The following is a 24,064-nucleotide window of genomic DNA, read 5'->3' as shown; positions in this document are numbered from 1 at the left end:
CGAATACAACTTTAGTTTCCAGCTCAACTCCTCACTTACGATCTCTTGCCTGACTTCCCACGCCCACTCTTTATGGACAGCAAACAGTTCATTCACTCAGGTTCTTCCACTTGCCTTGTGAGCACTCAGCACTCTACCGCCTGTCCTAGTAAGTGCTCAGTAAATGCTAATAAATTGCCATTAGTGATTTGCCTTTCTGCATGCTAAGCAGGATCTTTCCTTAAGGATCTTCCTACAGCCTTTGTGAAACTTTTGGTAGCCATAAAATTTCACAGTTCTTCAGAGGAAGCTCTACTATCTTAGATGAATCTATAATTATTATGGATTTGTCATCCTATAATTGTTATAGGAAGAGAGAGTGCTTTTGTTTTCATGTAGCTACATCACTGAAAATGTATTATTAATTCTTCTGTAATCTAGAACTAGAATAAGTGTCTACCTATTTTTAAAAATATGCTAAAATATATCTTTCAGAGAAGGTAAATTGTAAATTCCCTGATAGCTATTCATATCTTAGTTTTATTAAATTGAGGTGATTTACCAAAAACTTTGGAGCCATTCATAGTCATTGACATTGTTAATGAAACGTTAGAATATATTGTGATCCTTAAGGACTCAATATCATATAAATACAATGCATTAATTTTCCAACTCAGTTTTAAATTTCAGAAAATATCTACTGAGCAGGGTAATTGCCTGATTGTCATTTATAAGCTTACACATAATCAAATTTTAAAGAACTAATTGTAGCAGAATGTTATGCTTGTTTAATAATTTAAGGTGTGAGGGCAAGAACAATTAATGCAAATGGAGAAAATTGGACATCAACCTCATTTATTATTCTCCTTGCTCTATTAATCTGATATCAACTGGCATAATCGGTGATCTAACTTGGTTTAATTACCACGAAGTCTACAATTTAGCTAATCAAAATTTATCATTAGTTCTTCCAACTAGATAGAAAACATTTTATAATTTTGTAGTTATGAAAATACATGATGTACAATGTAGTCTATACTCATGCATAAACATTACAATAGTGCAATTTCTTCCAGGGAAACATGTAGTACTATCACTTATAATTGACCTCTGGGCTAAATACAATTTAAGAAAAAAATAGTAACTTTTGAGAGCAGGAGAGCTATTACTCAAGTGATTTTTTTTCTTGGATATTTTGCTTGTTTTAGCTTTGTGGGTAACATCCATACACGGTCTTAAATATTATGACTCTAGAGACTGTGCAAAGAATGTATAAAATGAATTTTATAATCACTGAGATTGTAAAAATAAGAAATAATATGAACTATTTACTGAAAAAAAAAAAAACAACCCTGAACTTACTTATTTCTCCTCAGCTCCGTAAGGCTATTATAGATCATGTGTCAGACTCCTTTTTGGATACAACAGTCCCACTTTTGGTTCTCATTGAAGCTGCCAAGAATGGCCGGGAAAAGGAAATAAAAGAATATGCTGCAATATTTCGTGAACACACCAGCAGGCTTGTAGAGGTAAGTGTGCTAGAACTGTAACTGACTAAATCCAGAAGAATAGTTCTCTCAGTCTCCATTCACAGCTGAATTGGACTCAGATACAAACTTTTGACCACTTACTGCAAATGAAGCAGAGTTGGGCCAAAGTAATATGAGGGTATGTATGTCAAATTGTGTCATTTCCTCCTGCTTGGAAACTGGAAACATGAAAATGTCCCATGATTTGGGGGAGACAGGGTGGTATGTTGCTGAAGGAGTCATGAAGCTCTGGGTGATTCCCAGGAGATAAATCATGGAATCTGTTTTATTATGGGCATCAATAAGGCAGCCATAGTGTAAGAGAAAGCCTGAATGGAAGAAAGCCTAACACCAGTAAGGTGACAGTACTCACAAAGCCAGGAACTGTTGTGGGTAGATGTAGCCAGTGTCCAGGTTCTTGTTCCGTCCCAGAAAGAATTCGGAGATAAGATGAAGAGGTTAAGAAAGTAAAGTGAAGATTTATTAAGGGATAGATAGCACATTCTCAAGGGGAGAGTGGGCAGGCTCAGGTGAGTGGCTGGCCTGAGTTTCTTTGGCAAGTTGATTACATAGAGTATAAAAATAATATTCATTAGGGAAGGAAGGGTTTGGGGTCATATTTCTTGACTTTTCATCCCACCTCCACTTTCCCGAACGAAGGAGGGATTTTTGTCCTTATTTAGTTTGGATCGGAAGTGTTATGACATTGGTGCATGATGGGTACTTCTAATCTGCAAGGCTAATTTTATTGTGATAAGGGCATAATGAGCCAAATACACTGGAGATTCCTGCTTTTTCTCACCTTTCTTTGTTGACCTCCAAGCTGCTAATCACCCCAAAAGGTGTGACCACTTATCAGCCCAGAGGTTCTTCCTTTTCTTTCTCTGGCCAGGGGCCCCTGGTACGTACATGATGTATGGTTTCCTGAATTTGTCATGTGCCCCTCCTTTCTGCCCAATTCCTGCCATTTGGTCTGCGTCCCCCTTTCTCTGCTCACACCCAGCTATCTACCTGCTCTGACAGAACCAGTGGCAGAAAGAGGGAAGTGTGGTCGACCAGGTCTGTAGACCAGAGCTGCTATCCTGCTGGTACTCATCAGTATGATGGTACCAGTTGTCTATGGCTGTTGTCTACACTCATTGTCAGTGCCCATGCTGTGCTGATTATTCAATGTTTAGACTGCTACACCTTCCTATATAGGCCATGGATTCTGGTGAAATAGTGTTTGGGGGCCCAGATTGCTTGCAAAACTTGTGAATTAAAATAGTCACCACCTGAATTAGAATGACAGCTTTCTATACAACATCTATTAAAAAGAGGACTCTCCCAGCATCTTTAATGTGGATCCACTGGGAAGGAAGTTTCGAATGTGGCTAGCACTTCCTCTGTCAACTTTCTGGATCTCAGTCTTCACATCTAGAAAATGAAAGGAGTGGATAAATAGATGATTACTAATATCATTTCAACCCTAAAACTGTCCTACCTCCTGCTTTGAAATCTTTGAACTTTCTAAGAATTCTGTAATACAGGGCAACTGTGACACTTCCCATTGGCCTTATATGGAAATAAAGGTACAAAAACCCAAACCAGGCTAATGAGAGTCAGAGTTGATTTCCAGGTTTACAGTGTTTGACTAATTCATTAAATTATTTATTATTTATCTGGTTTCATTTATTCCTTCTTGTACTCATTCCTCCAATGTTTGTTAACTATTCCCACAGGAAAGTGTTAAAAATTAAGAGAGCAGAGAAGGAGCAGGTCATTAAGTGCACCTAACTCAGTGTAGCCCCTTTTATAGCCCGTATAAAAGTTTTGTCTAGAAATGTGTTCTTTAACCTGAAGGCACACCACATTCTGAAAACAACTTTTTGGTTAAATATTCTGAAAGTAAATGTTGATTTCTGCTAATAAAGTTGCATCCTTATTTCTAGTTTTCAGTTTAGTTTCTAATGAAACATAAATCTCATGAGGTGCTCAGTAAAGAAGGACTCCTTGATCACACAGTTTTGGGAAAAAAGTTCTATCTGTTTCTCCTCTTGGAGATTTTACATTTCTGAAAAATCCAGAGATAAAGAGACCTCTTTAATTTAACTTAAGTCAGAATTTCCCCAAATCAATTTACATAAAGTACTGTTTCTTTCATGACACTAAGGTACTGTCTTCCAGGAACACTTGAGAATGCTACCTTAATTTATTACCAAATGATGATTTATTCTAATGTAGACAGAGCTCTAAGAATCTATTTTAAATGTTTAAGGGTTTTGGAAATTCTATATTTCACATGAATATGAAAGGATAAAAGATTTTGGAATTTTGAGCTAGTAGGGAACTGAGAATGGGTCTTTTTCAACTCTCTTTGTTCCCTTAGCACATTATAATGAGATTATACTGGCTTTGCAGTCTTCTATTTCTCACTCTGGTGTTACTTAGAAACTTGTATTCAGTTCCAGGAAGCTTTTACACATAGCAAACTATCCCCAAACTTAGTGGCTTAAAACAACCATTTGTTTTCTCTCACTAATCTGTGGGTTGACTGAAGCAGAGCTGGGCAGTTCTCACATAGGATCTCTCATGTGATTGCTGTCAAATATTGGCTCAAGATGGATATAGCCCTTCAAAAGATTGATTAGGCTAGACATGCAAGATGGTACATTGACCTGACTGAAAGTGCATGCTAGCTGTCAGCTGGGAGCTTAGCATGGTTATCGACTGGAGCACCATCCAATACATGGCCTTCCCATGTGGCTTCAGCTGGCAGCATGGTTCCTGGATTCTGAGATTAGAAATCCCAAGAGTGAGCCAGAAACTGGAAGTAGAGCTGACATTCTCCTAAGACCTGGGCCCAGAAATTGGCAGATTGTAGCTTCCACTGTATTTTATTGGTCAAAGCAATCACAGAGCCTGCCCAAACACAAGGGGAGGAGTGGGAACATTAGATTCAACATCTCAATGGGAGGAATAGCAAAGTGTTTGTGACCATCTTTAATCAACTACGCTTCTCTGCTCAGGGCTTCATTTGTTTTAGCTGTTAAGTAAAGGTTAAAAAAGATCATTGACGGTCACTATCAGTTTCTAAAATTGTATGATTCAACAAATACTTTTTACAATTGAGAGGCTTCTAGTTTTCTAAGAGATAGAGACATAGGAGAAAGTGAAAATGGTTTTTAAGTGTAATGCTGAAACACTAGGTTGTTTATATATATCAAGAAGGAAAAAAAAAAGAGCACTGCATTTATCTTCCAGGAAAATTCTTCTTTGAAACAAGCTGTCTAACCAAAGCAACAGAGAAAATCATCATTAATTTACTACAAAAAATTGAGACAGAAGTGTCTGGGACAGAGTCTGGGGAAATAGGAGAGCTTAAATATGTCCGTTTCAGAGCACATTGTGAGTTCACTTTGTATGGATTGCTTACCAATCCTGTATCTCCCTTTTCCTTACCAACCCCCTACACAGACATGCACATATACCCATCTTTTTTTCCCAAGCTGAGTGACCTGACATAGCTGGGCAGAAAGTCTTAGATTCTAAATGACTTCAAGAAAAAGCCATTTTCAATGTGTCTGGGTTTTGATACATTCAAATCTGTTTGTCAGAGAAATCTAAAATCGTAAAGTTAACTTGTTGAAGTAAGACTTATATGGGGAAAAAAGTCCATTTTTAAAGAATTCCTATCAGATCTTTGGAAAAAATCTCCGTGCTGTTCAAGGAACACTTTAGATAGTGGTTACCTTGTAACTTTTATAAAAGGGATAATAAAAAGCAGAACTGAACACAATGCAAAAAGACAAAGCATTAAGAAATTCTGTGGGTAATGATTAGGAAAAAAAAGGACTTGGAGTATTGAAGAAAGAAATGGGGATGAGGAGCAGGGTGGCCAGTAAATGGGGCCTGAACATTCCCATTCTCTAGTGAAGTCGTGTCTGTTTTATTACCACATAGTAAGTTTAGTATAAAATGACCATGGGTGAAATGATGGTTATAAAAACCTGGGCAGTGCCAATAACTGGAGAATTAAGATCCTTGTGGCTAATTTTATTTTACTTCCATTGAATTAATTAACTATTATGCAGTTTTTCCTATTTTGAACATTCAAGTTACTCTGTGTTTTGGGATCCACCAAGACACACTGGGAATGAGAAGCAGGAGTCAAGAGGCTGGCATTTTAAAGATTAAGTTCATATAGTTATTAGCAATTAATGACCAATGTGCTCATTGAATTATGCTTTCCAGTACTTTGATCTTGCATTGATGGTGTCTTAGGGTACATTAACTCTACTGGTTTCCACCAATAATACCTATTAAACAGGGAAGTTTAAAATATTAATTTTACCTTAAAGTAAAAATATTCAGTAATTCTAAAGAGTAAGAATTTAATTTTTTATTACTGTAAGCCTCCTTTAATAGCAGAGTCTATAAGCTAGTTCCCAATAAATCTGTATTGAATGAGGAAACACATTCATAACACCAACTCAGTTTTCTTTCTTTCTAAAGAGCTAACTTTGGGGATTCTAGTAACTGGACTTGAGATCTGTGCCTGATCCCAATTATTTAGAAGAGTACTACACTACTCTATTGTACAAGGATACTTTAAAATAATACTTCTCAGTGATATTAGCAAATGCCTTTGCCATTAATTATCCAAACCAGACACTATAAACCTTGCTCCAGATCTCCTCAGAAGGAGTTTGTGACAATTTGATATCATCGTTAAATAACTTTGCCCACTTCAGAGATATAGTTTGTGACTTTAATGTGGTAATATAACTATTCAGAAGAATGCCATTATATTTAATAAATACATCATTTTCATAATGGCTACTATTTAATATTGCTCTGTAATTAATTTTTTAAAACATTGTTATTTTTGAATCATACTACAGTTTGTTCTCAGCAAGTCAGTTCATGCTGGACACTACAGTTGCTACCAATTAAATGATAAAATCTCCTGTGTATTCCATGGGTTTTATCATATTCATTATTATTAAGCATAGCATGTTAATAATCTAGGCTTGAAATTTTTCTATAAAGTTTCTCTGTGCAAAAAACCAGCTTCGTCAGTGCTTTGACTTATTCATCAAAAATTCATCTGTCTTGATGCACCTTATTTTAGTAAGTTTCATGGGAGCCTTTCATCAAAAAGGAAAAAGTGGGTGGACATTTAATTATAATACTTCCCTCCAACCTACAAAGCTGATTGTTCCCACTCACAAAATGGCGAGCCAGATTTAGCAAAGCCTCGGTGCCAAGAGAAGACTTTAGAGGGGATTCTTGCTGTTTGCAAGAAGTGCTCATTGCTACCAGCTCTCATGTCATTGCTTTTTGACAGAATGCTGTTCAAGTGTCACACATTGCTTTAATTGATCATCAAATAAGGATATGTCTGGTTATAAATAAATCAAGCTTTTAGAGTCCCATCTCATTCTTCTTCTTCCCTCTCCCTGAGAAGAAAAAAATGAAAAATTAAAAGAACAAACCCATATTTACACTTGTACACAAACCAACCACTGTTCTCAGTGAGCATCTTGGCAACTCTCTTCTTTTGATGGGGAGAGGATATCATAGCTAAGTTAGAGATGCTTTTGCTTCTGTACAAAAGCACACAGGTGTGACTGTCCACTCCTTGGATTAGAAACTGCTAGGCATCTTAATCTTCTTTTAGCTAAATGACTCGATGAACATGATTCTTAAAGCCTAGCGTGAAAGTACAGTGAGTGACATTTCCCTGTTTTAGAGGTTTCTTTATAAATTTTCTATTCATAGTCTTTGGAATATAGGGAAAGATTAGTGATACAATTACAGACAAATTAGGGGCTTTCCACAGTCAAGTGTAGGTATTTTTGAGTGGAATATTAGTGTTGTGGAATTGAGAGGAGAGAGAAAGCTGTATGGGATTAGAGAAGTTGGGAAATTTAGCATGAAGTAAGCAATATTTACATTAAACCTTGAAAACTTAGGCAGGGGTTGGATTTGAAAAACTAGAACTCCAAGTGGAGGTAACAGCATGAATAAAGGTAAATTTCCTGTGTCACGGGAATTGAGTAGAAATGACATCTAGATTGTTAAATTGGCTGAAGCATGAAGAGGGACAGAGGCAGTAGATGAACAGTTTTGAATATTTGAATGCCAGGGTGAAGAAGCTAGATTTCATTTTACCGAACTGGATTTACTAATGTATTTGGAAAGCAGCAGTTGCTTCACACCAGGGAAAGATCTCAAGGGAAGTCATATTTTAGGAGAGTTCATGTGTGGACTATTTTGCATTCGAACATAAAAAATTTTAACCCCCAACAATTGATTCAAATCTCATGAATGTAAACTGGCATTTAAAAATGACTGCATTTAAAACCTAATTTATTATCATACATGACAGAGAGAGAAGAAAAATAGTTTTAAAAATGAAATTGGAACAGAAAAGCAAGTGTCCCAGGACTTAATGACACTAGATTGTTCCTATCCAATAGAAACAAAAGGCAGGCCACATGCATAATTTAAAATCTTCTAGTAGTCATACTTCAAAAAGTAAAAATAAACAGGTAAAACTAATTTTAATGACAATTTATTTAATCCAATGTACTCTGAATATTATAATTTTGACATGTTATCAGTATAAAAACTATTAATGAGATATCTTACATTATGTAAAGGACATACTCCATTGGAAAGTGAAGATAACATTAAGATTGGATAGGTTGACACATTAAAGTACCAAATGCCACATAATGGAGACATCATTGTTCAGTGAATATTGGTCTTCTTCCCTTTCCTCTCTTTAGCATTTTTCTCCCTATAATCTTATCTGGATGGACGTTACTTGAATCTCCAATACCTTTGATAAGCAACGAAAATTTCCTTCTGAAAAATTTATTTTATACGATAATTTCAAATATACTGTAGTTGTTGGACCTTTGTATACAACCTCGAGATACAGATTTCTGTATCTGTGTTTCTCAGGAACATAAACAGGCAAAAAAATGTCATGTGCAAAAAAATCTCCTGCTGAAATTGTGCACCCAATGTTTTGACATATAAACTCTTAAACTCAAAACTTCCCCATTTTACTCTCCCTGTTGGTATTTGGCTGAAAGTTAAGAAGCGAGCCTGCTGACAATAACTGGATGAATAATCCCAGGCCTAGAAACCAAACGTTTTTTAATCACTAGTCTGATTATGAAAGTTGGAGCTATTTCTTTTAATCAATTCACTATTTTACTTAGTTTAAAAATAAATAAATAAATAAATAAAGTGAGTCCCTACTTTGTGATCTATAGAGCTCATTCATACAGAGCCCTGTTGTTTAAAACTGGTTTTACTTTTGTCTTTTGTGTTTTAAAACATATGAGTTCTACTCCCCTGGTTGGGTGACTTTAGCAAATTACTGAGACTCTCTGGAATTCAATTTAATTACCTGTAAATAGAAAATGAAGTATTAAATAATCTTCTCTAATCCTGGCATTCAGAATTCTAAAAACCAGAGAGAAGAGGTTTTTTTTTTTCTTTGATTTGTTTTATATGTGTAGATAACTTGATGGCAGATGAAGGAGGCTTGATAAAATATTGGGAAAGTAGTTATTTTATGGATTTCACAGATCAAAAATAACTTTTTGAATAAATAGACAAGAAAAACAAGAGAAGAAAATAAAGGAAAATAAATAAAATATTTAGTAATCTGTACCAGCATCATGCAAAGCACTTTATACTCCTTACCTGGTATCTCAGTTCTCACAATGAGATTGAGATAAATATCTTTATTCCCATTTTGCTGATAAGGAAATCCTGGCTTAGAGAAATTAAGCCACTAGTCTAAGGTCACACATCTAATAAATGGCAGAGTAGGGAATCAACTTGGTTCTATCAGTGGCATAGATTAAAGGAATAAATGTAGCACGATAAATCTAAAAGTGGAAAATGAGCCCAAGTTTTACATGTTTAATTTATTGATGGAGAAAGGAGAAACCTTTCTGAATGCTTTTAGACAGGAGACCTGCTATTAAGTGGATCAAGCTGCAAAAGTTCCAAGAATTGATTTCATCTTTTTTCTGAGAGTCTCTAATCTTATTCCACCTTCCCTCACTAGAGAAGCAGAAAACCAGAAGCACACACTTACGCCCATGAAATCCTTTTATATTCATGTTCTTTGTAACTCTTAGGTAACTGCTTAGCTGATGCTTAGGGGTTAGTCCAGGATATAAGACCTAAGTGAGATCAAGCATCGTCTTCTGACGAGATGGTACAAATAGTCCATTTGTAAGTTGATTATCCAGAACTTGAAATATATTTTGCCTTGTAATCAGTGTTACATACACTATTTGGCTTCCTCAGTTAGTTCACAAAATCCTATTAAATTAAAAATTGCAGAGCATTTTATTAGGAGTATCCTTCCTAACCTAAAATTGAAGGAGAGGTGCCCCTCCTTCACTGAGTCTCCTCACAGCCTTGTGTGCAAAGCATCCCTAAGGTAGGGGCAGAAAATTCAAATGCCTACAGTCAGGCACAAACAAGTAAGGAGTGAAAGGGCTCCATAGCATGGGCCTCTGATGCAACAGAAACCATAAACCTAGTCAGAAAGGATTGGCCTCAACTCATCTTTGGTCAGTTATTTCTGTGCATAAATGCAGGCCCTATATTCTCAGACATTACAGTTTTTTTAAAAGGACCCAGAATTAGAGATTTTAATGTAAAAATCTTTTGATTTCTAGGTGTAGACATCTAAATCAATTTAAAACAGAATAAAAGCAAAAACAATCCCCTCATTTCTACCAATACATAATGCCAAGAACCATTAGATTTTTAATCGCTGCTCTCACGTCAAGTTTTGAAAGACAGGCTCTAGCAAGGTGGATTTTTGTCGGTGATGTAGTTAAGATCTGGAGGATGTCTTGATAGTAATAATCAGGTACTGAAGCTAGGTAGTAAAATACAGGAAGTGTACTGAGTCTGGGTAAATGAGATCCTTCCAGTTTTTTTCCCTATGTAGTGGTTAACCTTGAAATAGGTGGTGAATTGAAAAAGGTTAAGGGCACAGAGAAGATCAGCCCTTTCCTCTTACCTCCTCTGCTGTTTGGAAGCAGTGCTAGGGTGGGAGTGCCGGGAGAGAGAGGGGGAATCTTGCCAAAGGCTATTTTGTATGTATGTTAGACCCAGTTAAAGCAATAGCTGTGTCTATCCAGAAAATCCCTTTCATAAGAAATCAGGTAGGCTTGGTACTTTCTGCAGGACTGAAGTGTTTTATTTGATGCTTTTAAAAAAATGCCCCCATTACTGAAAAACAAAGTCAGATTTACTCTACAGTCCTTTGATCACTTTGTCTAAAGTATAAGGAGCATGAAAAGAGACTTGGGTTTTCCTAATTATTCTTTGGCATTTTCATGAGATTATACATGGAGGGTCCAAAAGGAAAACAGAACATCCTTAGAGGATTTGGCTTTGTGCTTTGAATCAGCCTAGTAAATGTCTACCGCAAATTCTTTTTCTCTTACCCCCAGCTTTCTTTCACTTTAACTCTTCCTCTTCCTCTTTCAGTCCAGTTACTGGTATAGTCAAATTATTACTCAGTTTGTCAAAGAGAATTATCTAGTTGCTTTAATTTTTCTTTGCTATCTACATGATGTCTAAAGAGTTTGTACTATGTATGCAAAAAGCCATCTATTCCTCAGATTGTTTTTAAGACAGGAGCTATACTGGTAGTGGGAATTCAATCATAGACAGAAAAAATATAGACTCTACCCTCTTGGGGTGTACCATCTAGGAGAAAATAAAGGAAAGTAAATGGCAATTGTGTATGGTTGTAATAAATGATGTTATGGATAAACTACTAGGTCCTATTGGGACATTTAAGGTTATTGGGTTGATGTAGGATAAAAACATTACAATTTTGAGGAATTGGTTTCTAAGCTGTAGACTAAAAAGGATTGTTGGTTTAAAAGTTGAATTAGGCAAAGGAGATGGGAAAAGAGGGATATTTTAGAGACAGAAGGATTGGCACATTTAATGTGCCAGAAATGAAGAGTACAGATTTCTCCTATAGTACAGACAGCCATATAGCACTGCATGTTTTAACTTTATAAGAAACTGTCAAAGTTTTTTTCCAAAATGGCTAGAGTATTTTGCATTCCCTCCAGCGTGAGAGTTCCAGTTGCTCCATATCCTTGCCAGTACTTGGTATTGTCAAATTTTTTGTTTTTGTTTTTGCCATTCAAATGTATGTAGTATTATCTTATTATTCCTTTAATTTGTATTTACCTAATTACTAATGATGTTGAATGTTATTTTATAACAAAATTGTCAAGATGTAATTCATATTCCATACACTTCATCCTACTTAAAGTATACATTTCAATTTTTAGAATGTTCGCAGAATTGTGCAATCATCACAATCAATTTTAAAACATTTTTATTTCACCTGAACTAGGCAGTCATTAATTTACTTTCTGTCTCTGTAGATTTGCCTATTCTAAATGTTACATATAAATGAAATTATATAACGTGGTCATTTTTGATTGGCTTCTTTCATTTAGCATAATGTTTTCAAGTTCATCATGCATAGCATGTATCAGTACTTCATTCCTTTTATGGCTAATTTTGTGTGTAAGTGTATCATGTTTAATTTGTCCATTCATAAGTCGATGGGCACCTGGGTTGTTTCCATTTTTTGGCTATTAGGAATAATTCTTATGAACATTTTTATTTGAGTTTTTGTGTGGGCATGTTTTTCATTTCTCTTGGGTATATACCTAACAGTAGAATTCCTGGATCATATGATAATCCTATATTAATCCTTTGACAACCTGCCAGATTGTTTTCTGGTGGTACTAGGCTGTACCATTTGGCATTCCCACCAGCAGTGTATGAGGGTTTCAATTATCCTCATCCTTGTCAACACTTAATACTATTTGCCTTCAATTTGGTCATCCTAGTGGATATATCTCACTGTGGCTTTGATTTGCATTTTCCTGATGGCTAATTATGTTTTACATTATTTCATGCACTTATTGGCTACTTGTGTGTCTTTTCTAGATAAACATTACTTTAGATCTTTGGCCTATTTAAAAAATTGGATTATCTTTTTATTATTACGGTATAGTAGATCTTTATATATTCTAGATGTAAGTCTCTTATCAGATACATGATTTGTGAAATTTTCTCACATTCTGTAGGTTGTCTTAGCACTTTCTTGATGGTATCCTTTGATGCACAAAAGTTTTAAATATTGGATGAAGTGCTATTTACCTGTTTTCCTTTTGTTTCATTTTTGTTTTCATATCTAAGAACCCATTGCCTAATCAAAAGTTGTGAAGATTTGCTCTTATGCTTTCTTTTAAAAAGAAATACTTTTAGCTCCTACATTTAAATAACAAAAGTTTAAATTTATTTATTATACTAAACTAATCAATTGTAAGGTTTTCTACTTATTTTGTTAATTTATGGGATTTTGTGTGTGTGTGTGTGTGTGTGTATGCTTGTGTGTGTGTGAGAGAGAGAATTCCAGAAAACTTGCCTATTAATTAACTAGCCTGAATTGGAAACTAATTTAACTAAAATGTTTGGTGCTGCTTTTAATACTAAAACTTGTAAGAATCTTAGAAGGCAATAAAATCTAATGTAGTGGGAAAGAACATAGAATCAGACAAACTAATCCTGACTTCAATATTGTGTAAACTTGAGCAACTTATTTAGCTTTGCTGGGCTTCAAATTTCTCATTAGGAAGATGGATATAATAGCATACTTATTCCTAAAGGTTTTGTGAGAATTCAATGAAGTAGCTCAAGTAAAGCTTTTGTGACAATGTCTGACAATACAGTAATGTTGCAATAAATATTAGTCTAAAATATATCCAGATAAGAAATGTACAAATTAAAAAAACTGTTTTTGTTCACAGATGACAAAATTGTCTGTGTAGAAAGTCTGAAATAATCTACAGGAGTCTCCTGGAACTAATAAGTGATTATAGGAAACTTGATTATAACAAAGTTAACATAAAAAAAAAGTTATTAACTTACCTACAGTTAGCAATGATCATGTGTAATTTGAAAGGAAATGCATATTATCACATAGGAGAACCTGAATATATAAAGCAAATATTAACAGACCAGAAGGGAGAGATAGGCAGGAATATGATAATAGGAGGAGACTTCCCCTTTTACTACACTTTCAACAATGGATAGATCATTTAGACAGAAAATCAACAAGGAAACATTGGACTTAAACTAAACATTAGACCAGATGTATCTAACAGATGTATGCAGAAATTTTCATCTAGTAACAGAATACACATTCTTTTCCAGCACACATGGAATGTTCTCTATGATAGATCATTTGTTAGGCAAAATATAAATCGCAGTAAGTTTAAGAAGAATGAACTTATATCAAGCATCTTTTATGACCACAATGATATGAGACTAGAAATCAATTATAGGAAGAAAATTGGAAAATTTACAAAAATGTTAACAAATTTACAAAAAGAGTAAACAACATGCTACTGAACAACCAGTGGATCAAAGAAGAAATCAAAAGAGAAATAAGCAAATATCTTAAGACAACTGAAAATGGAAATCCAACTTACCAAAACTTACAGGATGCAGCAAAAGCAGTTGTAAGAGGGGAGTTTAAAACAATAAATGCCTACAGTAAGAAACAAGAAAGATCTCAGATAAATAACCTAACTTTACAGCTCAGGTAACTAGAAAAGAATAACAAACTAAGCCCATTAAAATTTTGATATTGAATTGAATCCAAAGATTGCTTTGGGTAGTGTGGAGATTTTAACAATATTTATTCTTCCAATCCATAAGCACAAAATATCTTCCTGTTTATTTATGCCTTCTTCAGTTTCTTTCATCAATGTCATGTGGTTTTCAGTACACAAATCTTTCACCTCCTTGGTTAAATTTATTCCTCAGTATTTTACTTTTGATACTCATAAATGGGATTATTTTCTTTTTAAATTCAGTTTTATATTTTATTGAAATATAGTTGATTCACAGTGTTGTGCTGGTTTCTGGTATTCAGCAATATGATTCAATTATACATATATATTTATATATATTCTTTTTCATATTCTTTTCCATTATGATTTATTACAGGATATTGAATACAGTTCCCTGTGCTATACAGTAGGACCTTGTTGTTTATTTTGTGTATAGTAGTTTGTATCTGCTAATCTCAAACTTTTAATTTATCTCTCCACCAACCCCTTTCCCTTTGGTAACCATAGTTTGTTTTCTGTTGTCATTGAGTCTGTTTCTGTTTTGTAAATAAGTTCATTTGTGTCATATTTTAGATTCCATTATAAGTGATATGTGATATTTATCTTTCTCTTTCTGACTTACTTCACTTAGTATGATCATCCCTAGGTTCATCAATTTTGTGGCAAAAGGCATTATTTCATTTTTTATGGCTGAATAGTATTCCATTGCATACTATTGCATTGTGTATCTATTGCTTTAGACTGGTAGTTATATAGACTCAACCACATTCTTAATAAAAATCTACATTTTCTTACTCTCCTCCCCAACAAAGACCCTGAATATTTAAAGCAATCTTTACGAAGAACAGAGCTTGAAGCATCACACTTCCTGATTTCAAACTCTATTGTAAAGCTATAGTAAGCAAAACATGATATTGGTAAGAAAACAGACATATAGATCAGTGAATAGACAGCCTGGAAATGAACACACACAATTATGGGTAATTAATTTAAGACAAAGGAGGTAAGAATAATACAATGGAGGAAGCCAGTCTTTTCAATAAACTGGTTAGGAAAACTGGACAGCCATATGCAAAAGAATGAAAGTGGACCACTATCTTATACCATACACAAGAATTAAATTAACTAAAAAATATGCTGAAGATTTGAATGTAAGACCTGAAACCATTAAAACTTCTAGAGAAAACAGGCAGTAAGCAACTTGACACCAGTGTTGGTGATGATTTTTTGAATTTGACACCGAAAGTAAAGGTACCAAACGGAAAAATAAACAAGTGGGACTAGATCAAACTAAAAAGCTTTTGCTCTGTAAAGGAAATCATCAACAAAATGAAAAGGCAACCTACCCAGTTGGAAAAAATATTTGCAAATACAGTCCTTTTAACAAATGGTGTTGGAACAACTGGACATACACATGCAAAAAAATGAATCTAGACCCAGCCCTTATAACTTACACAAAACTATCTCAAAATGGAACATAGAGGTACATGTAAAATGCAAAACTATAAAACTTCCAGAACATAACACAGAAGAAAGCCTAGATTACCTTGGGTATGGTGATGATCTTTGAGATACAGAACCAAAGGAACTATCCAAGAAAGAAATAACTGAGAAGCTGAACTTTATTAAAATTAAAAACGTCTGCTCTGCTAAAGGCAACATTGAGAATAAGACAAGGCACAGACTTGGAGAAAATATTTGCAAGAGACATAATCTGATAAAAGACTATTATCTAAAATGTAAAAATAAAACCCTAAAACTTAACAATAAGAAGATAAACAATCCTATTAAAAATGGGCAGAAGGGCAAAAGAACTGAACAGACACCTAACCAAAGAAGATACACAGACGGTGAGTAAGCAAATGAAAATGTGTTCAACATCATAACTTATTAGGGAATTGTAAATTAAAACAACGAGATACCGTTACACATCTATCAGAATGGCCAAATCTGATAACACCAAATGCTGGCTAGGATGTAGAGCAATAGGAATGCTCATACATTGCTGGTGGGAATATAAAATAGTATAGACATTTTGGAAGACAGTAGTTACAAAGTAAGCATGATCTTTTACTGTATAATCCAGCAAGCATGTCCCTTGGTATCTACCCAAAGGAGTTAAAAACTTATGTCCACACAAAAACCTGCATGTGGATTTTATAGCAGCTTTATTCATATTTACCAAAAATTGGAAACAACCAAGATGTTCTGGCATAGGTGAATGGATAAATACACTGTGGTACATCTAGACAGTGGAGTATTGTTTAGCACTAAAAAGGAATGAGCTACTAAGCCATGGAAGACGGGGAGAAAACTTAAATGCATAATGCTAGGTCAAAGAAGCCAATCTGAGAAGCTGCATACTCTATGATTTCAGTTATATGATATTCTAAAGAAGGCAAAACTACAAAAATAATAAAAATGTCAGTGGTTGCCAGGGGTTGGGGGAAGGGATGAATAGGCAGAGCATAGAAGAATAAGTCAGTGAAAAAACTCTGTATGATACCATAATGATTGATACATATCATTATACATTTGTCCAAATTCATAGAATGTAAAACACTACGAGTGAACCAAAATGTAAACTCAGGTTTACATTATGTTTTGTATGATATGATATGTCAGTGAAGGTTCACCAGTTGTAACAAATGAACCACTCTGGTGGGGGATGTTGACAGTGGGAGAGGCTAAGCATGTGTGGGGCAGGGGTTATATGGGAAATTTCTCTACTTTCCACTCAATTTTGCTATGAACATAAAACTGTTCTAACTATAAACTTTATTCATTATTTTACTAATTTTTAAAGTCCCAGGCAAAAATGAAAATATGGCAGTACAAAAAAGAAATTCCAGAAATGGGAAGGGTGTAGCTCAGAGGTAGCCTTGGCATGCATGAGGTCCTGGGTTCAATCCCCAGTACCTCCATTAAAACAAATAAATAAATAAACCTACCCTCCCCCCCAAAAAAAAGAAAAGAAAAAAGGAAATTCTAGGATAATGTCTCATTTTAAAATGTCTTTTATTAGTGAATATTTTCATTTATCTCTGGTCAGTAGTTGATTAATATTAATCCAGTGTTTTTGTCTAAACACTACAGCTGGAATCTCCAGGATATTAATTAGATAGGAGCTGTAGTGCATCTGTCACCTAGCAGCATGTCAGGTATAAAATACACCTAGGAAAGCAGCCACAAGAGGACATTTACACTCAAATTAGCAGATTTATCTCATTTCAAAAATTCAAGGATGTTTTTAGCAATATTGGCAAGGACCAGAGGAGAAACATTAAAGCAGTAGTATTCTTCACAAAGATAACCTGAAGTCTGTGAAAATGGCTGTGAACTTGCTTTATAAGTTTGAAGAAACACAAATGGATCTGGCATTCTTGTTCTGAGAACTCTGAAGGCTTTTTTAATCCCAAGATGCATACATTTTATCTTACCATACTTTTCCGATTGCCAAGACCCCTTTGCATTAGATTCTCTTGCTTAGGTTTGGCATGAGGTGATGCTGATACCTCTGATGCCAGAGATGCCTCAGTGAGCTCTGGCAAGAGCTGACAGCAGGAAGCACGGTCAGTGGCTTTCTCTAAGACATGGACTGTCAGCATCAATTCTTCTGTTTAGACATCTGGACTGTTGTCAGTATAAGTGTCTCTTTTGACCTATGAGTTTATGCCAGTGGGAAAAAGAATACCCTCATTGTATACCAAATTTTATTACTTTTATGGTTTTTATAAACCTTTTTTTTTAAAAAGCAAGAGGAAGATAAATGAAAAAAAGCATAGGGATCACCCAAGATCCATCTATTTTTATAATTGTTTCTAGGATACCTTCCTCCCTAAGAAATAGCAGAACAACCCACACTAGAGTACTTATTCATCTAGGGAGTCTCCTTTTTTTGGAGTCCTGTTTTCTAAATCTTTCAGAATATGAAAACCACATTTCCCTGACAAACCATCATGTCACTTCTGGAATTTGTGGTCAGTCTCAGACATTTCTGCAGGGAACTAATAAAGATTAGACCTGAATTGTGACTGGCAGATAGCTAAGTGATGGTGTGTAGATCAGTTTTCCATAATTCAATCTGTGTTCAGAAGATTCACAGCCACAAAGCTACCTGCTAAATTTAAGAAAAAGGTCTGTAGTGCTGCAGGCTGTTTTACAAGAGACAAATAGAGAGGTTTCAAAGCTTCCATAGTGCAATCATTACATGAATGAGGCATTTAGCAACTTTCTGTTCACAAATATGGCCATGATTAACCATTGACTCCTTAAGAATTTCCAGCTCATTAATTTTTTTCCTAAAAATAAGAAGAATTATTCTTTTTTTTTTTAACCTTGGTAACATATTGAATACTTTATCTCTCCACGATATGGACCACACAGGAAAAAAAAATAAAAATTAAAGCCCAAGATGATAGACATTTTCTAAGCTTGTAAGCAACATTCAAGTGATATAAAATCAAAACATCTTAATTAGGTTCTATTCCTGCCTCTGCTTCTGAGCTATGGACACTATGACATAGACTACCAGCATTTTATTTCTGTTGTGCTTTCTACCTTCATCATCTTAATGAGAGGAATATTTTTCTCTTGGATAATTTTTTGAGATTATTAACCTAAATGTGCAAAATATGCATTCTACCAATCACAGTTCCATGACACTCTTTCAGCACATGTACACACATGCGTACACACCACAATGCATCTACTTTCAGCAGTATTTATGAGGAAGGTATTTAAAGTTGTGGAAACAAACCTTTAAGGATTGATTCTATTGGAATAACAATAGTTGTGCAAAATTTGACACTCCTAGGGGGGTCAGAGAACTCACTTTAGACTCTCTCTACTTCTGTGTTTATGTGGAGAGACTTACAAGTTGTTTCTTAACATGCCCAATGGCAATAACTGAACCTCTCTGTGATTCAGTTTCCTCTATGCAGAATGGGAATAATTCTACCTTACAGAGTATTGCGAAGAAAAAATTATAAGGTTAACATGTAAAGGCTTAGAAAATAAAAAAAAATACTATGAGGATAATGTATATAGTGATAGTTATCCTGTGGAGTGCTTTTGTGTGTGAAACAATGTTACATTATCTCATTTGCCTCATTTTATAGAAAAGAAAAGTTAAGAATGGGGATTCAACTTAGTGATGTCACACATTTAAAAGATGACAGAGCTAGAATGTGTGCACAGGTTTGAATGGATTCAAAGCCCATATTTTTAAAATTCTATTATACCTTTCATAAAATACCCTTCTTTGTCTTGACAGATGATTCTGGCCTTGAAATCTATTTCTCTAAAATTACCAAGTAATATGTTAGCATTTGCTCCAGATATCAAAAATCAACTTTATTGCATCTTATGAGACATAATAAAGGCAGGAGACAACCAAATAGGAGAAGCTAAGAGAACTTCTAGTCTGCAGTCTTTATTTTGCAAATGGGAAAATTAAGGAACATGCCTAAGGTGTATAGTTAGCTGGTACAAGGGTGATTACCAGAGCCCCCTGTTATAAATGCCATTAATATGACTCATAATCTCATGAGTTATCATAGAATAATATTATGTGCCTTTTCTCTCTAGTTAAGTAATCAGCATCCAGAATTCTGGCTCTGTGCACTACCAGATCCTCCATATATGGGGTGTATAGTTGCCATTCTGTAATTTAATTGAATGAATGAATAAATGTGAACACATATGGAGCATAGCCTTCAGAAGTAGGCTGGGCTTTTAAAGGATGGTATGCAGATACTCTAGTCTTTTAGATATTCCATGCATCTTGACAGTGTGTTTCTAAATGGTAGAGTTAATGCCAGCAGACGAACTTGTTCTCTGGTGTGATTTTTACTAAGTTTATTGGTTGGCCTTGAGTAACTACAAAATAACCAAATACAAAGTTCACCTGGATTTCTTTCATTGAGTGTTAAAACATTTAGAAACTATATTGATATTTTGGCAGATGTAAAACTTGAAAAGACATGGAACTTGAGGATAACAGATAACATGATACATTGAAAGGAGAGCCACAGACCTTGCTTTGACTGATAACTAGGGATCTGGAGATGACAACATGGTGAATAAGAGTCATAGAGTGCTGAGGGCAGAGCTGACTGTGAACAGGTGGCTGAGTTTGTGTCAATCCCTATAAAATAATGAAGTCAGGGTCCTAAATTGTGACTCTTGACTTTTAAAGAGCTTCTGTGTTAGTGTGGTTAAATGAATGTAACACTTAGAATTGAGTAGGATATTTCAAAGGTCATTAAACAATTACTTGGGGGTGATGAGTTCTGAAATAATTTATTGAAATTCATTTCTCAATATAAAGAAATCCTTAGAACTCCTTATGACATGGTGACTCCACTTTAGATTCAAGAATGAACTCAAATGAACAGTTTCATTTATTGAAAAATACAAAAGAGGCTTAATTATGCTGATTATTTTTCTCTATGCCATTTGGTAAGCATTATGTTTTAGGGCCATGTATTAGGTAATAACCCTATTTTTATAAAACAGTATTTGAGATTTTTAACTAACTAACCATTTATGTAATAACATAAAGCCAAATTTATAAATATAAATGCAAAGCAAACAACTTTTTCCTGCTGACTTATGAGTAGCCAATGGCCATTAGATAATATCTAGAAAGCAGTGACATAAAACAGTAGAGAGCAGCACTGAGTCACAAGACAAATATCTCCTTGCTAACTCACTAACTAGCTGAATGAACTTGACAAAGGTTAACCATTCCATTAGGTAGAGATGTGGCAGTAGATTATTTACAAGGTGCTTCTGTTGCAGGAAAATGGGGCGCCAGAGGATGATCGTGTCCCAAGTCTCAGGCCAGTCCCTGAGACACACCCTGCCAAGCAAGGGTTGTTCTTAGCTTCACACAGGAAAGAATTCAAGAGTGAGCCATAGTAAAGTGAAAGCAAGTTTATTCAGGGAGATACACATTCCACAGATAGTGTGTGGGCTGTCTCAGAAGGCAAGGGAGGCGGCCCCAGGAGCTGAGGTTGTCTTGGAAAGTGAAGGAAGCTTAGGAGATACACATTCCTATATGCAGAATGCAGGCTGCAGGGGTGTTTAGTTTTTATGGGCTTGGTAATTTCATATACTAACGAGCAGGAGGATTATTCCAGCTATCTTGGGAAAGGAGGGAGATTTCCTGGAATTAGGCCACCACCACTTTTTGACCTTTTATGATCAGCCTTGGAATTGTCATGGTGCCTGTGGGTGTGTCAGTTAGCATGCTAATATATTACAGTGAGAGTATAATGAAACTCAAGGTCTGCTGAAAGTCAAGTCTTCCACCATTTTGGACTTAGTTTGTTCTAACCAACCAATTAACCTATCCTCAATTCCTGTGTCATTCTTTAATGGTTGTGTCCTGCCTCCTCCTCTCCTGTCTCACTTCTAGCACTAAAATTCTATCATTTAATTCTATGACCAAGGAAGAATGTCATATGCAGATGGCATGATGCTGTGCCCTTCATAATAAACAGCTTTGTAATTATCCAAAGGAATGATACTTTTGACCAATTCAAAGAAATGGAAACCTAAACTAAGAAGAAATAGACAAATGTTTCATTACAAACATGCCTAATCAGTCCTTGGTCCATACATGTCATCTGTAAGAACTTAATAAATGGTCCAAAACTTCTATTTCCAGCACAGAATCAGATCCTTTTAGAAGATACAGATCTTAGATACTGATCTTGCTCCATGGTAGCAGTCACTTTTCTGGAAACTGTAGCCCTCCTACTTGAATTTGCTGTCTGTCCCTTCCCTTCTTCTGCTTTTCTTCCTGTTTCCGCCTCCTTCTCTCTAGAGTTCTCATTTTTTATCTCTTTGAATGCATTCTTCCTATACAGTTTTTTCTTTTATCAAATAACAAGAAGCACCTCATGCTAAGCATTTTACAATTCGATTGGGTATATTTTAGTTTTCCTTTTAGCAGAAATATAAAAGTTGTGTCTTTGTGAGAATACACCTTGGTGTATCTCCAAAATGGCTTTAGAGTATCTATCTCATTAACTACAAGATATCTCACTTTTTCAGAAAGTATTTACAAAATCTCTTGATGAGGATTAATTTACATACAAGCAAACTTTTACATACAAGTAAAAGGTCATATCCTAGTGATTTTACTAATTTTATTTGTAGAGGTCTGTCTTCTTTAGAGGTCTTATTCCCTAATTCTATCAGTCTATTCTCTTTATAGATTAGTAAGTACTCTGTATTTAAACACATACAATGATGCCTATTCACATTGTGGATAACTGAAGGAATCTCATGACTCTGTGAAGTACATATATCTTATTTAACCAATATAACCATCCAGTGGACAGGTATTTTGGGCCACTCAGGCCTTTTGGCTCTCCTCCAATCATACAGTAAAGGTAAATGCAGCCTTGGCCTGTGCAGTTGGACTATTTTGGATCTTATGTCACATCATTTAAACTTATACCTCTCTATTCTGTATCAATGGAATAAATTGTTTTGGTCTTTCATGTTGTTATTCTAGATTCATGAATAAATTGTAAAAAACTAAGGGCAGGGTAAATGCTATAAAATATAAGCCTACTAATTAAGCAGTGTAATAACACAGGCAAGCATGACATGTATTAGAGAAATTATACATCTAGAGATACTGACTCATGAGCAGCTGAAAATGACCAAATCAAACAAAACAAAACAAAACCCTGAGAGCACTAGAAGACCCTTTTGCCTTGCTAATTAGGTATCTTCTTTATGTATAAGGGAATCTTGGTAAGCAGGCAATGTAACCTAACAGAGGCTACACAAACACTTATCTAACACATTGTAGAGGAGGAACTCAAGCATTGTGTAGTGAATTGTATTAGACTATCCTGGAGGCCTCTTTCCAGTCTAAAAATCTAAATTTGTGTATTCCCAGTCCTCGGTGACCTGACCATTGTAGATGGGAATTACCCTTCTTGATCCAGCACTGTATAAGCTACTCCATGAGGCCTCCCTGGTCTCAGACGTTTTCTCCCATTGTACTCACAAATGATAATATCTTCAGAGTTTGTATTTTGACTTACCTGCTCTTATACAGTGAAAGATTTGTAATTCTCTGGCCTTAGAAATTCTCTTATGCAGTTCCTTCCCTTCCACATAGATATTCCACATAAGGACCTGTAAAAAGCCCTCCTTACTTTTCAGTTCAAATGCCAGAAGCCTTCCCTTATCTACGTCAGAAGGCATTGCTTTCATTTACTAACCCTGCTAAGCCATTCTTTAAATTTTTTAGGTCATAATTTACCTTGTATTATAACAGTGGTTTGCAAACTTTAATGTACATAAAAATCACCTTGATGGCTTTTTAAAATAGTAGGGTTTTTTTTGGGGTTTTTTGGGGAAGGTTTATTTAAGCCAAGCTTCTGGTTCACTCAGTATGGTTGGGCCCAGGAACTGACATTTCTAACAAGCCTACAGATGATGCTTTTGATGCTAATGCACCACGCTTTGAGTTTTGCTTCTCGAAGTTCAGGGCAAGATTGCTTTTCATCGCTATATTTCCAGAGTTCCTTGTTCTAGTAAATGCTTAATGAATAAAGGAACAAATAAGGTCAACTAGTATTTTATCATACTTATTTTCTGGCTTATGAAACCCCCATAGTGGTAATATTCTAAAGATTAAAAAAAAGAGACAGAGAGACAATTCAGTTGATAAAGGAGCTTCTGTTTGTGTTTATGGGAACAATACATCTGAGAAAGAAATATCCTTTTCACACAAAGAAAAGCAAACTGTATAGGCAAAAGAGAAAAGAGTAAGGCACATTTTTATTCCATTTAAGTGAATGACCATGTCTGTTTTGG

The 24,064-nt window shown here is 35.1% G+C and overlaps 1 protein-coding gene across 6 annotated transcripts in view; it reads left to right on the top strand.

Annotated features, from left to right (window-relative positions):
• CTNNA3 (catenin alpha 3) overlaps positions 1-24,064 on the top strand; it is a 1,348,033-nt gene that overhangs the window by 711,549 nt on the left and 612,420 nt on the right. For all 6 annotated transcript variants that reach the window (XM_032491498.1, XM_032491494.1, XM_032491493.1 and 3 more), the window contains one exon: positions 1,356-1,508. In XM_032491498.1, the coding sequence (XP_032347389.1) occupies positions 1,356-1,508 (153 nt within the window). The remainder of the gene's footprint in view (positions 1-1,355; positions 1,509-24,064) is intronic.

Source organism: Camelus ferus, chromosome 11, assembly GCF_009834535.1.
Source record: "Camelus ferus isolate YT-003-E chromosome 11, BCGSAC_Cfer_1.0, whole genome shotgun sequence".
Lineage (NCBI taxonomy): Eukaryota > Metazoa > Chordata > Mammalia > Artiodactyla > Camelidae > Camelus > Camelus ferus.
The sequence above is the reverse complement of the archived record's forward strand: the minus strand, read 5'-3'. Positions and strand labels throughout refer to the sequence as shown.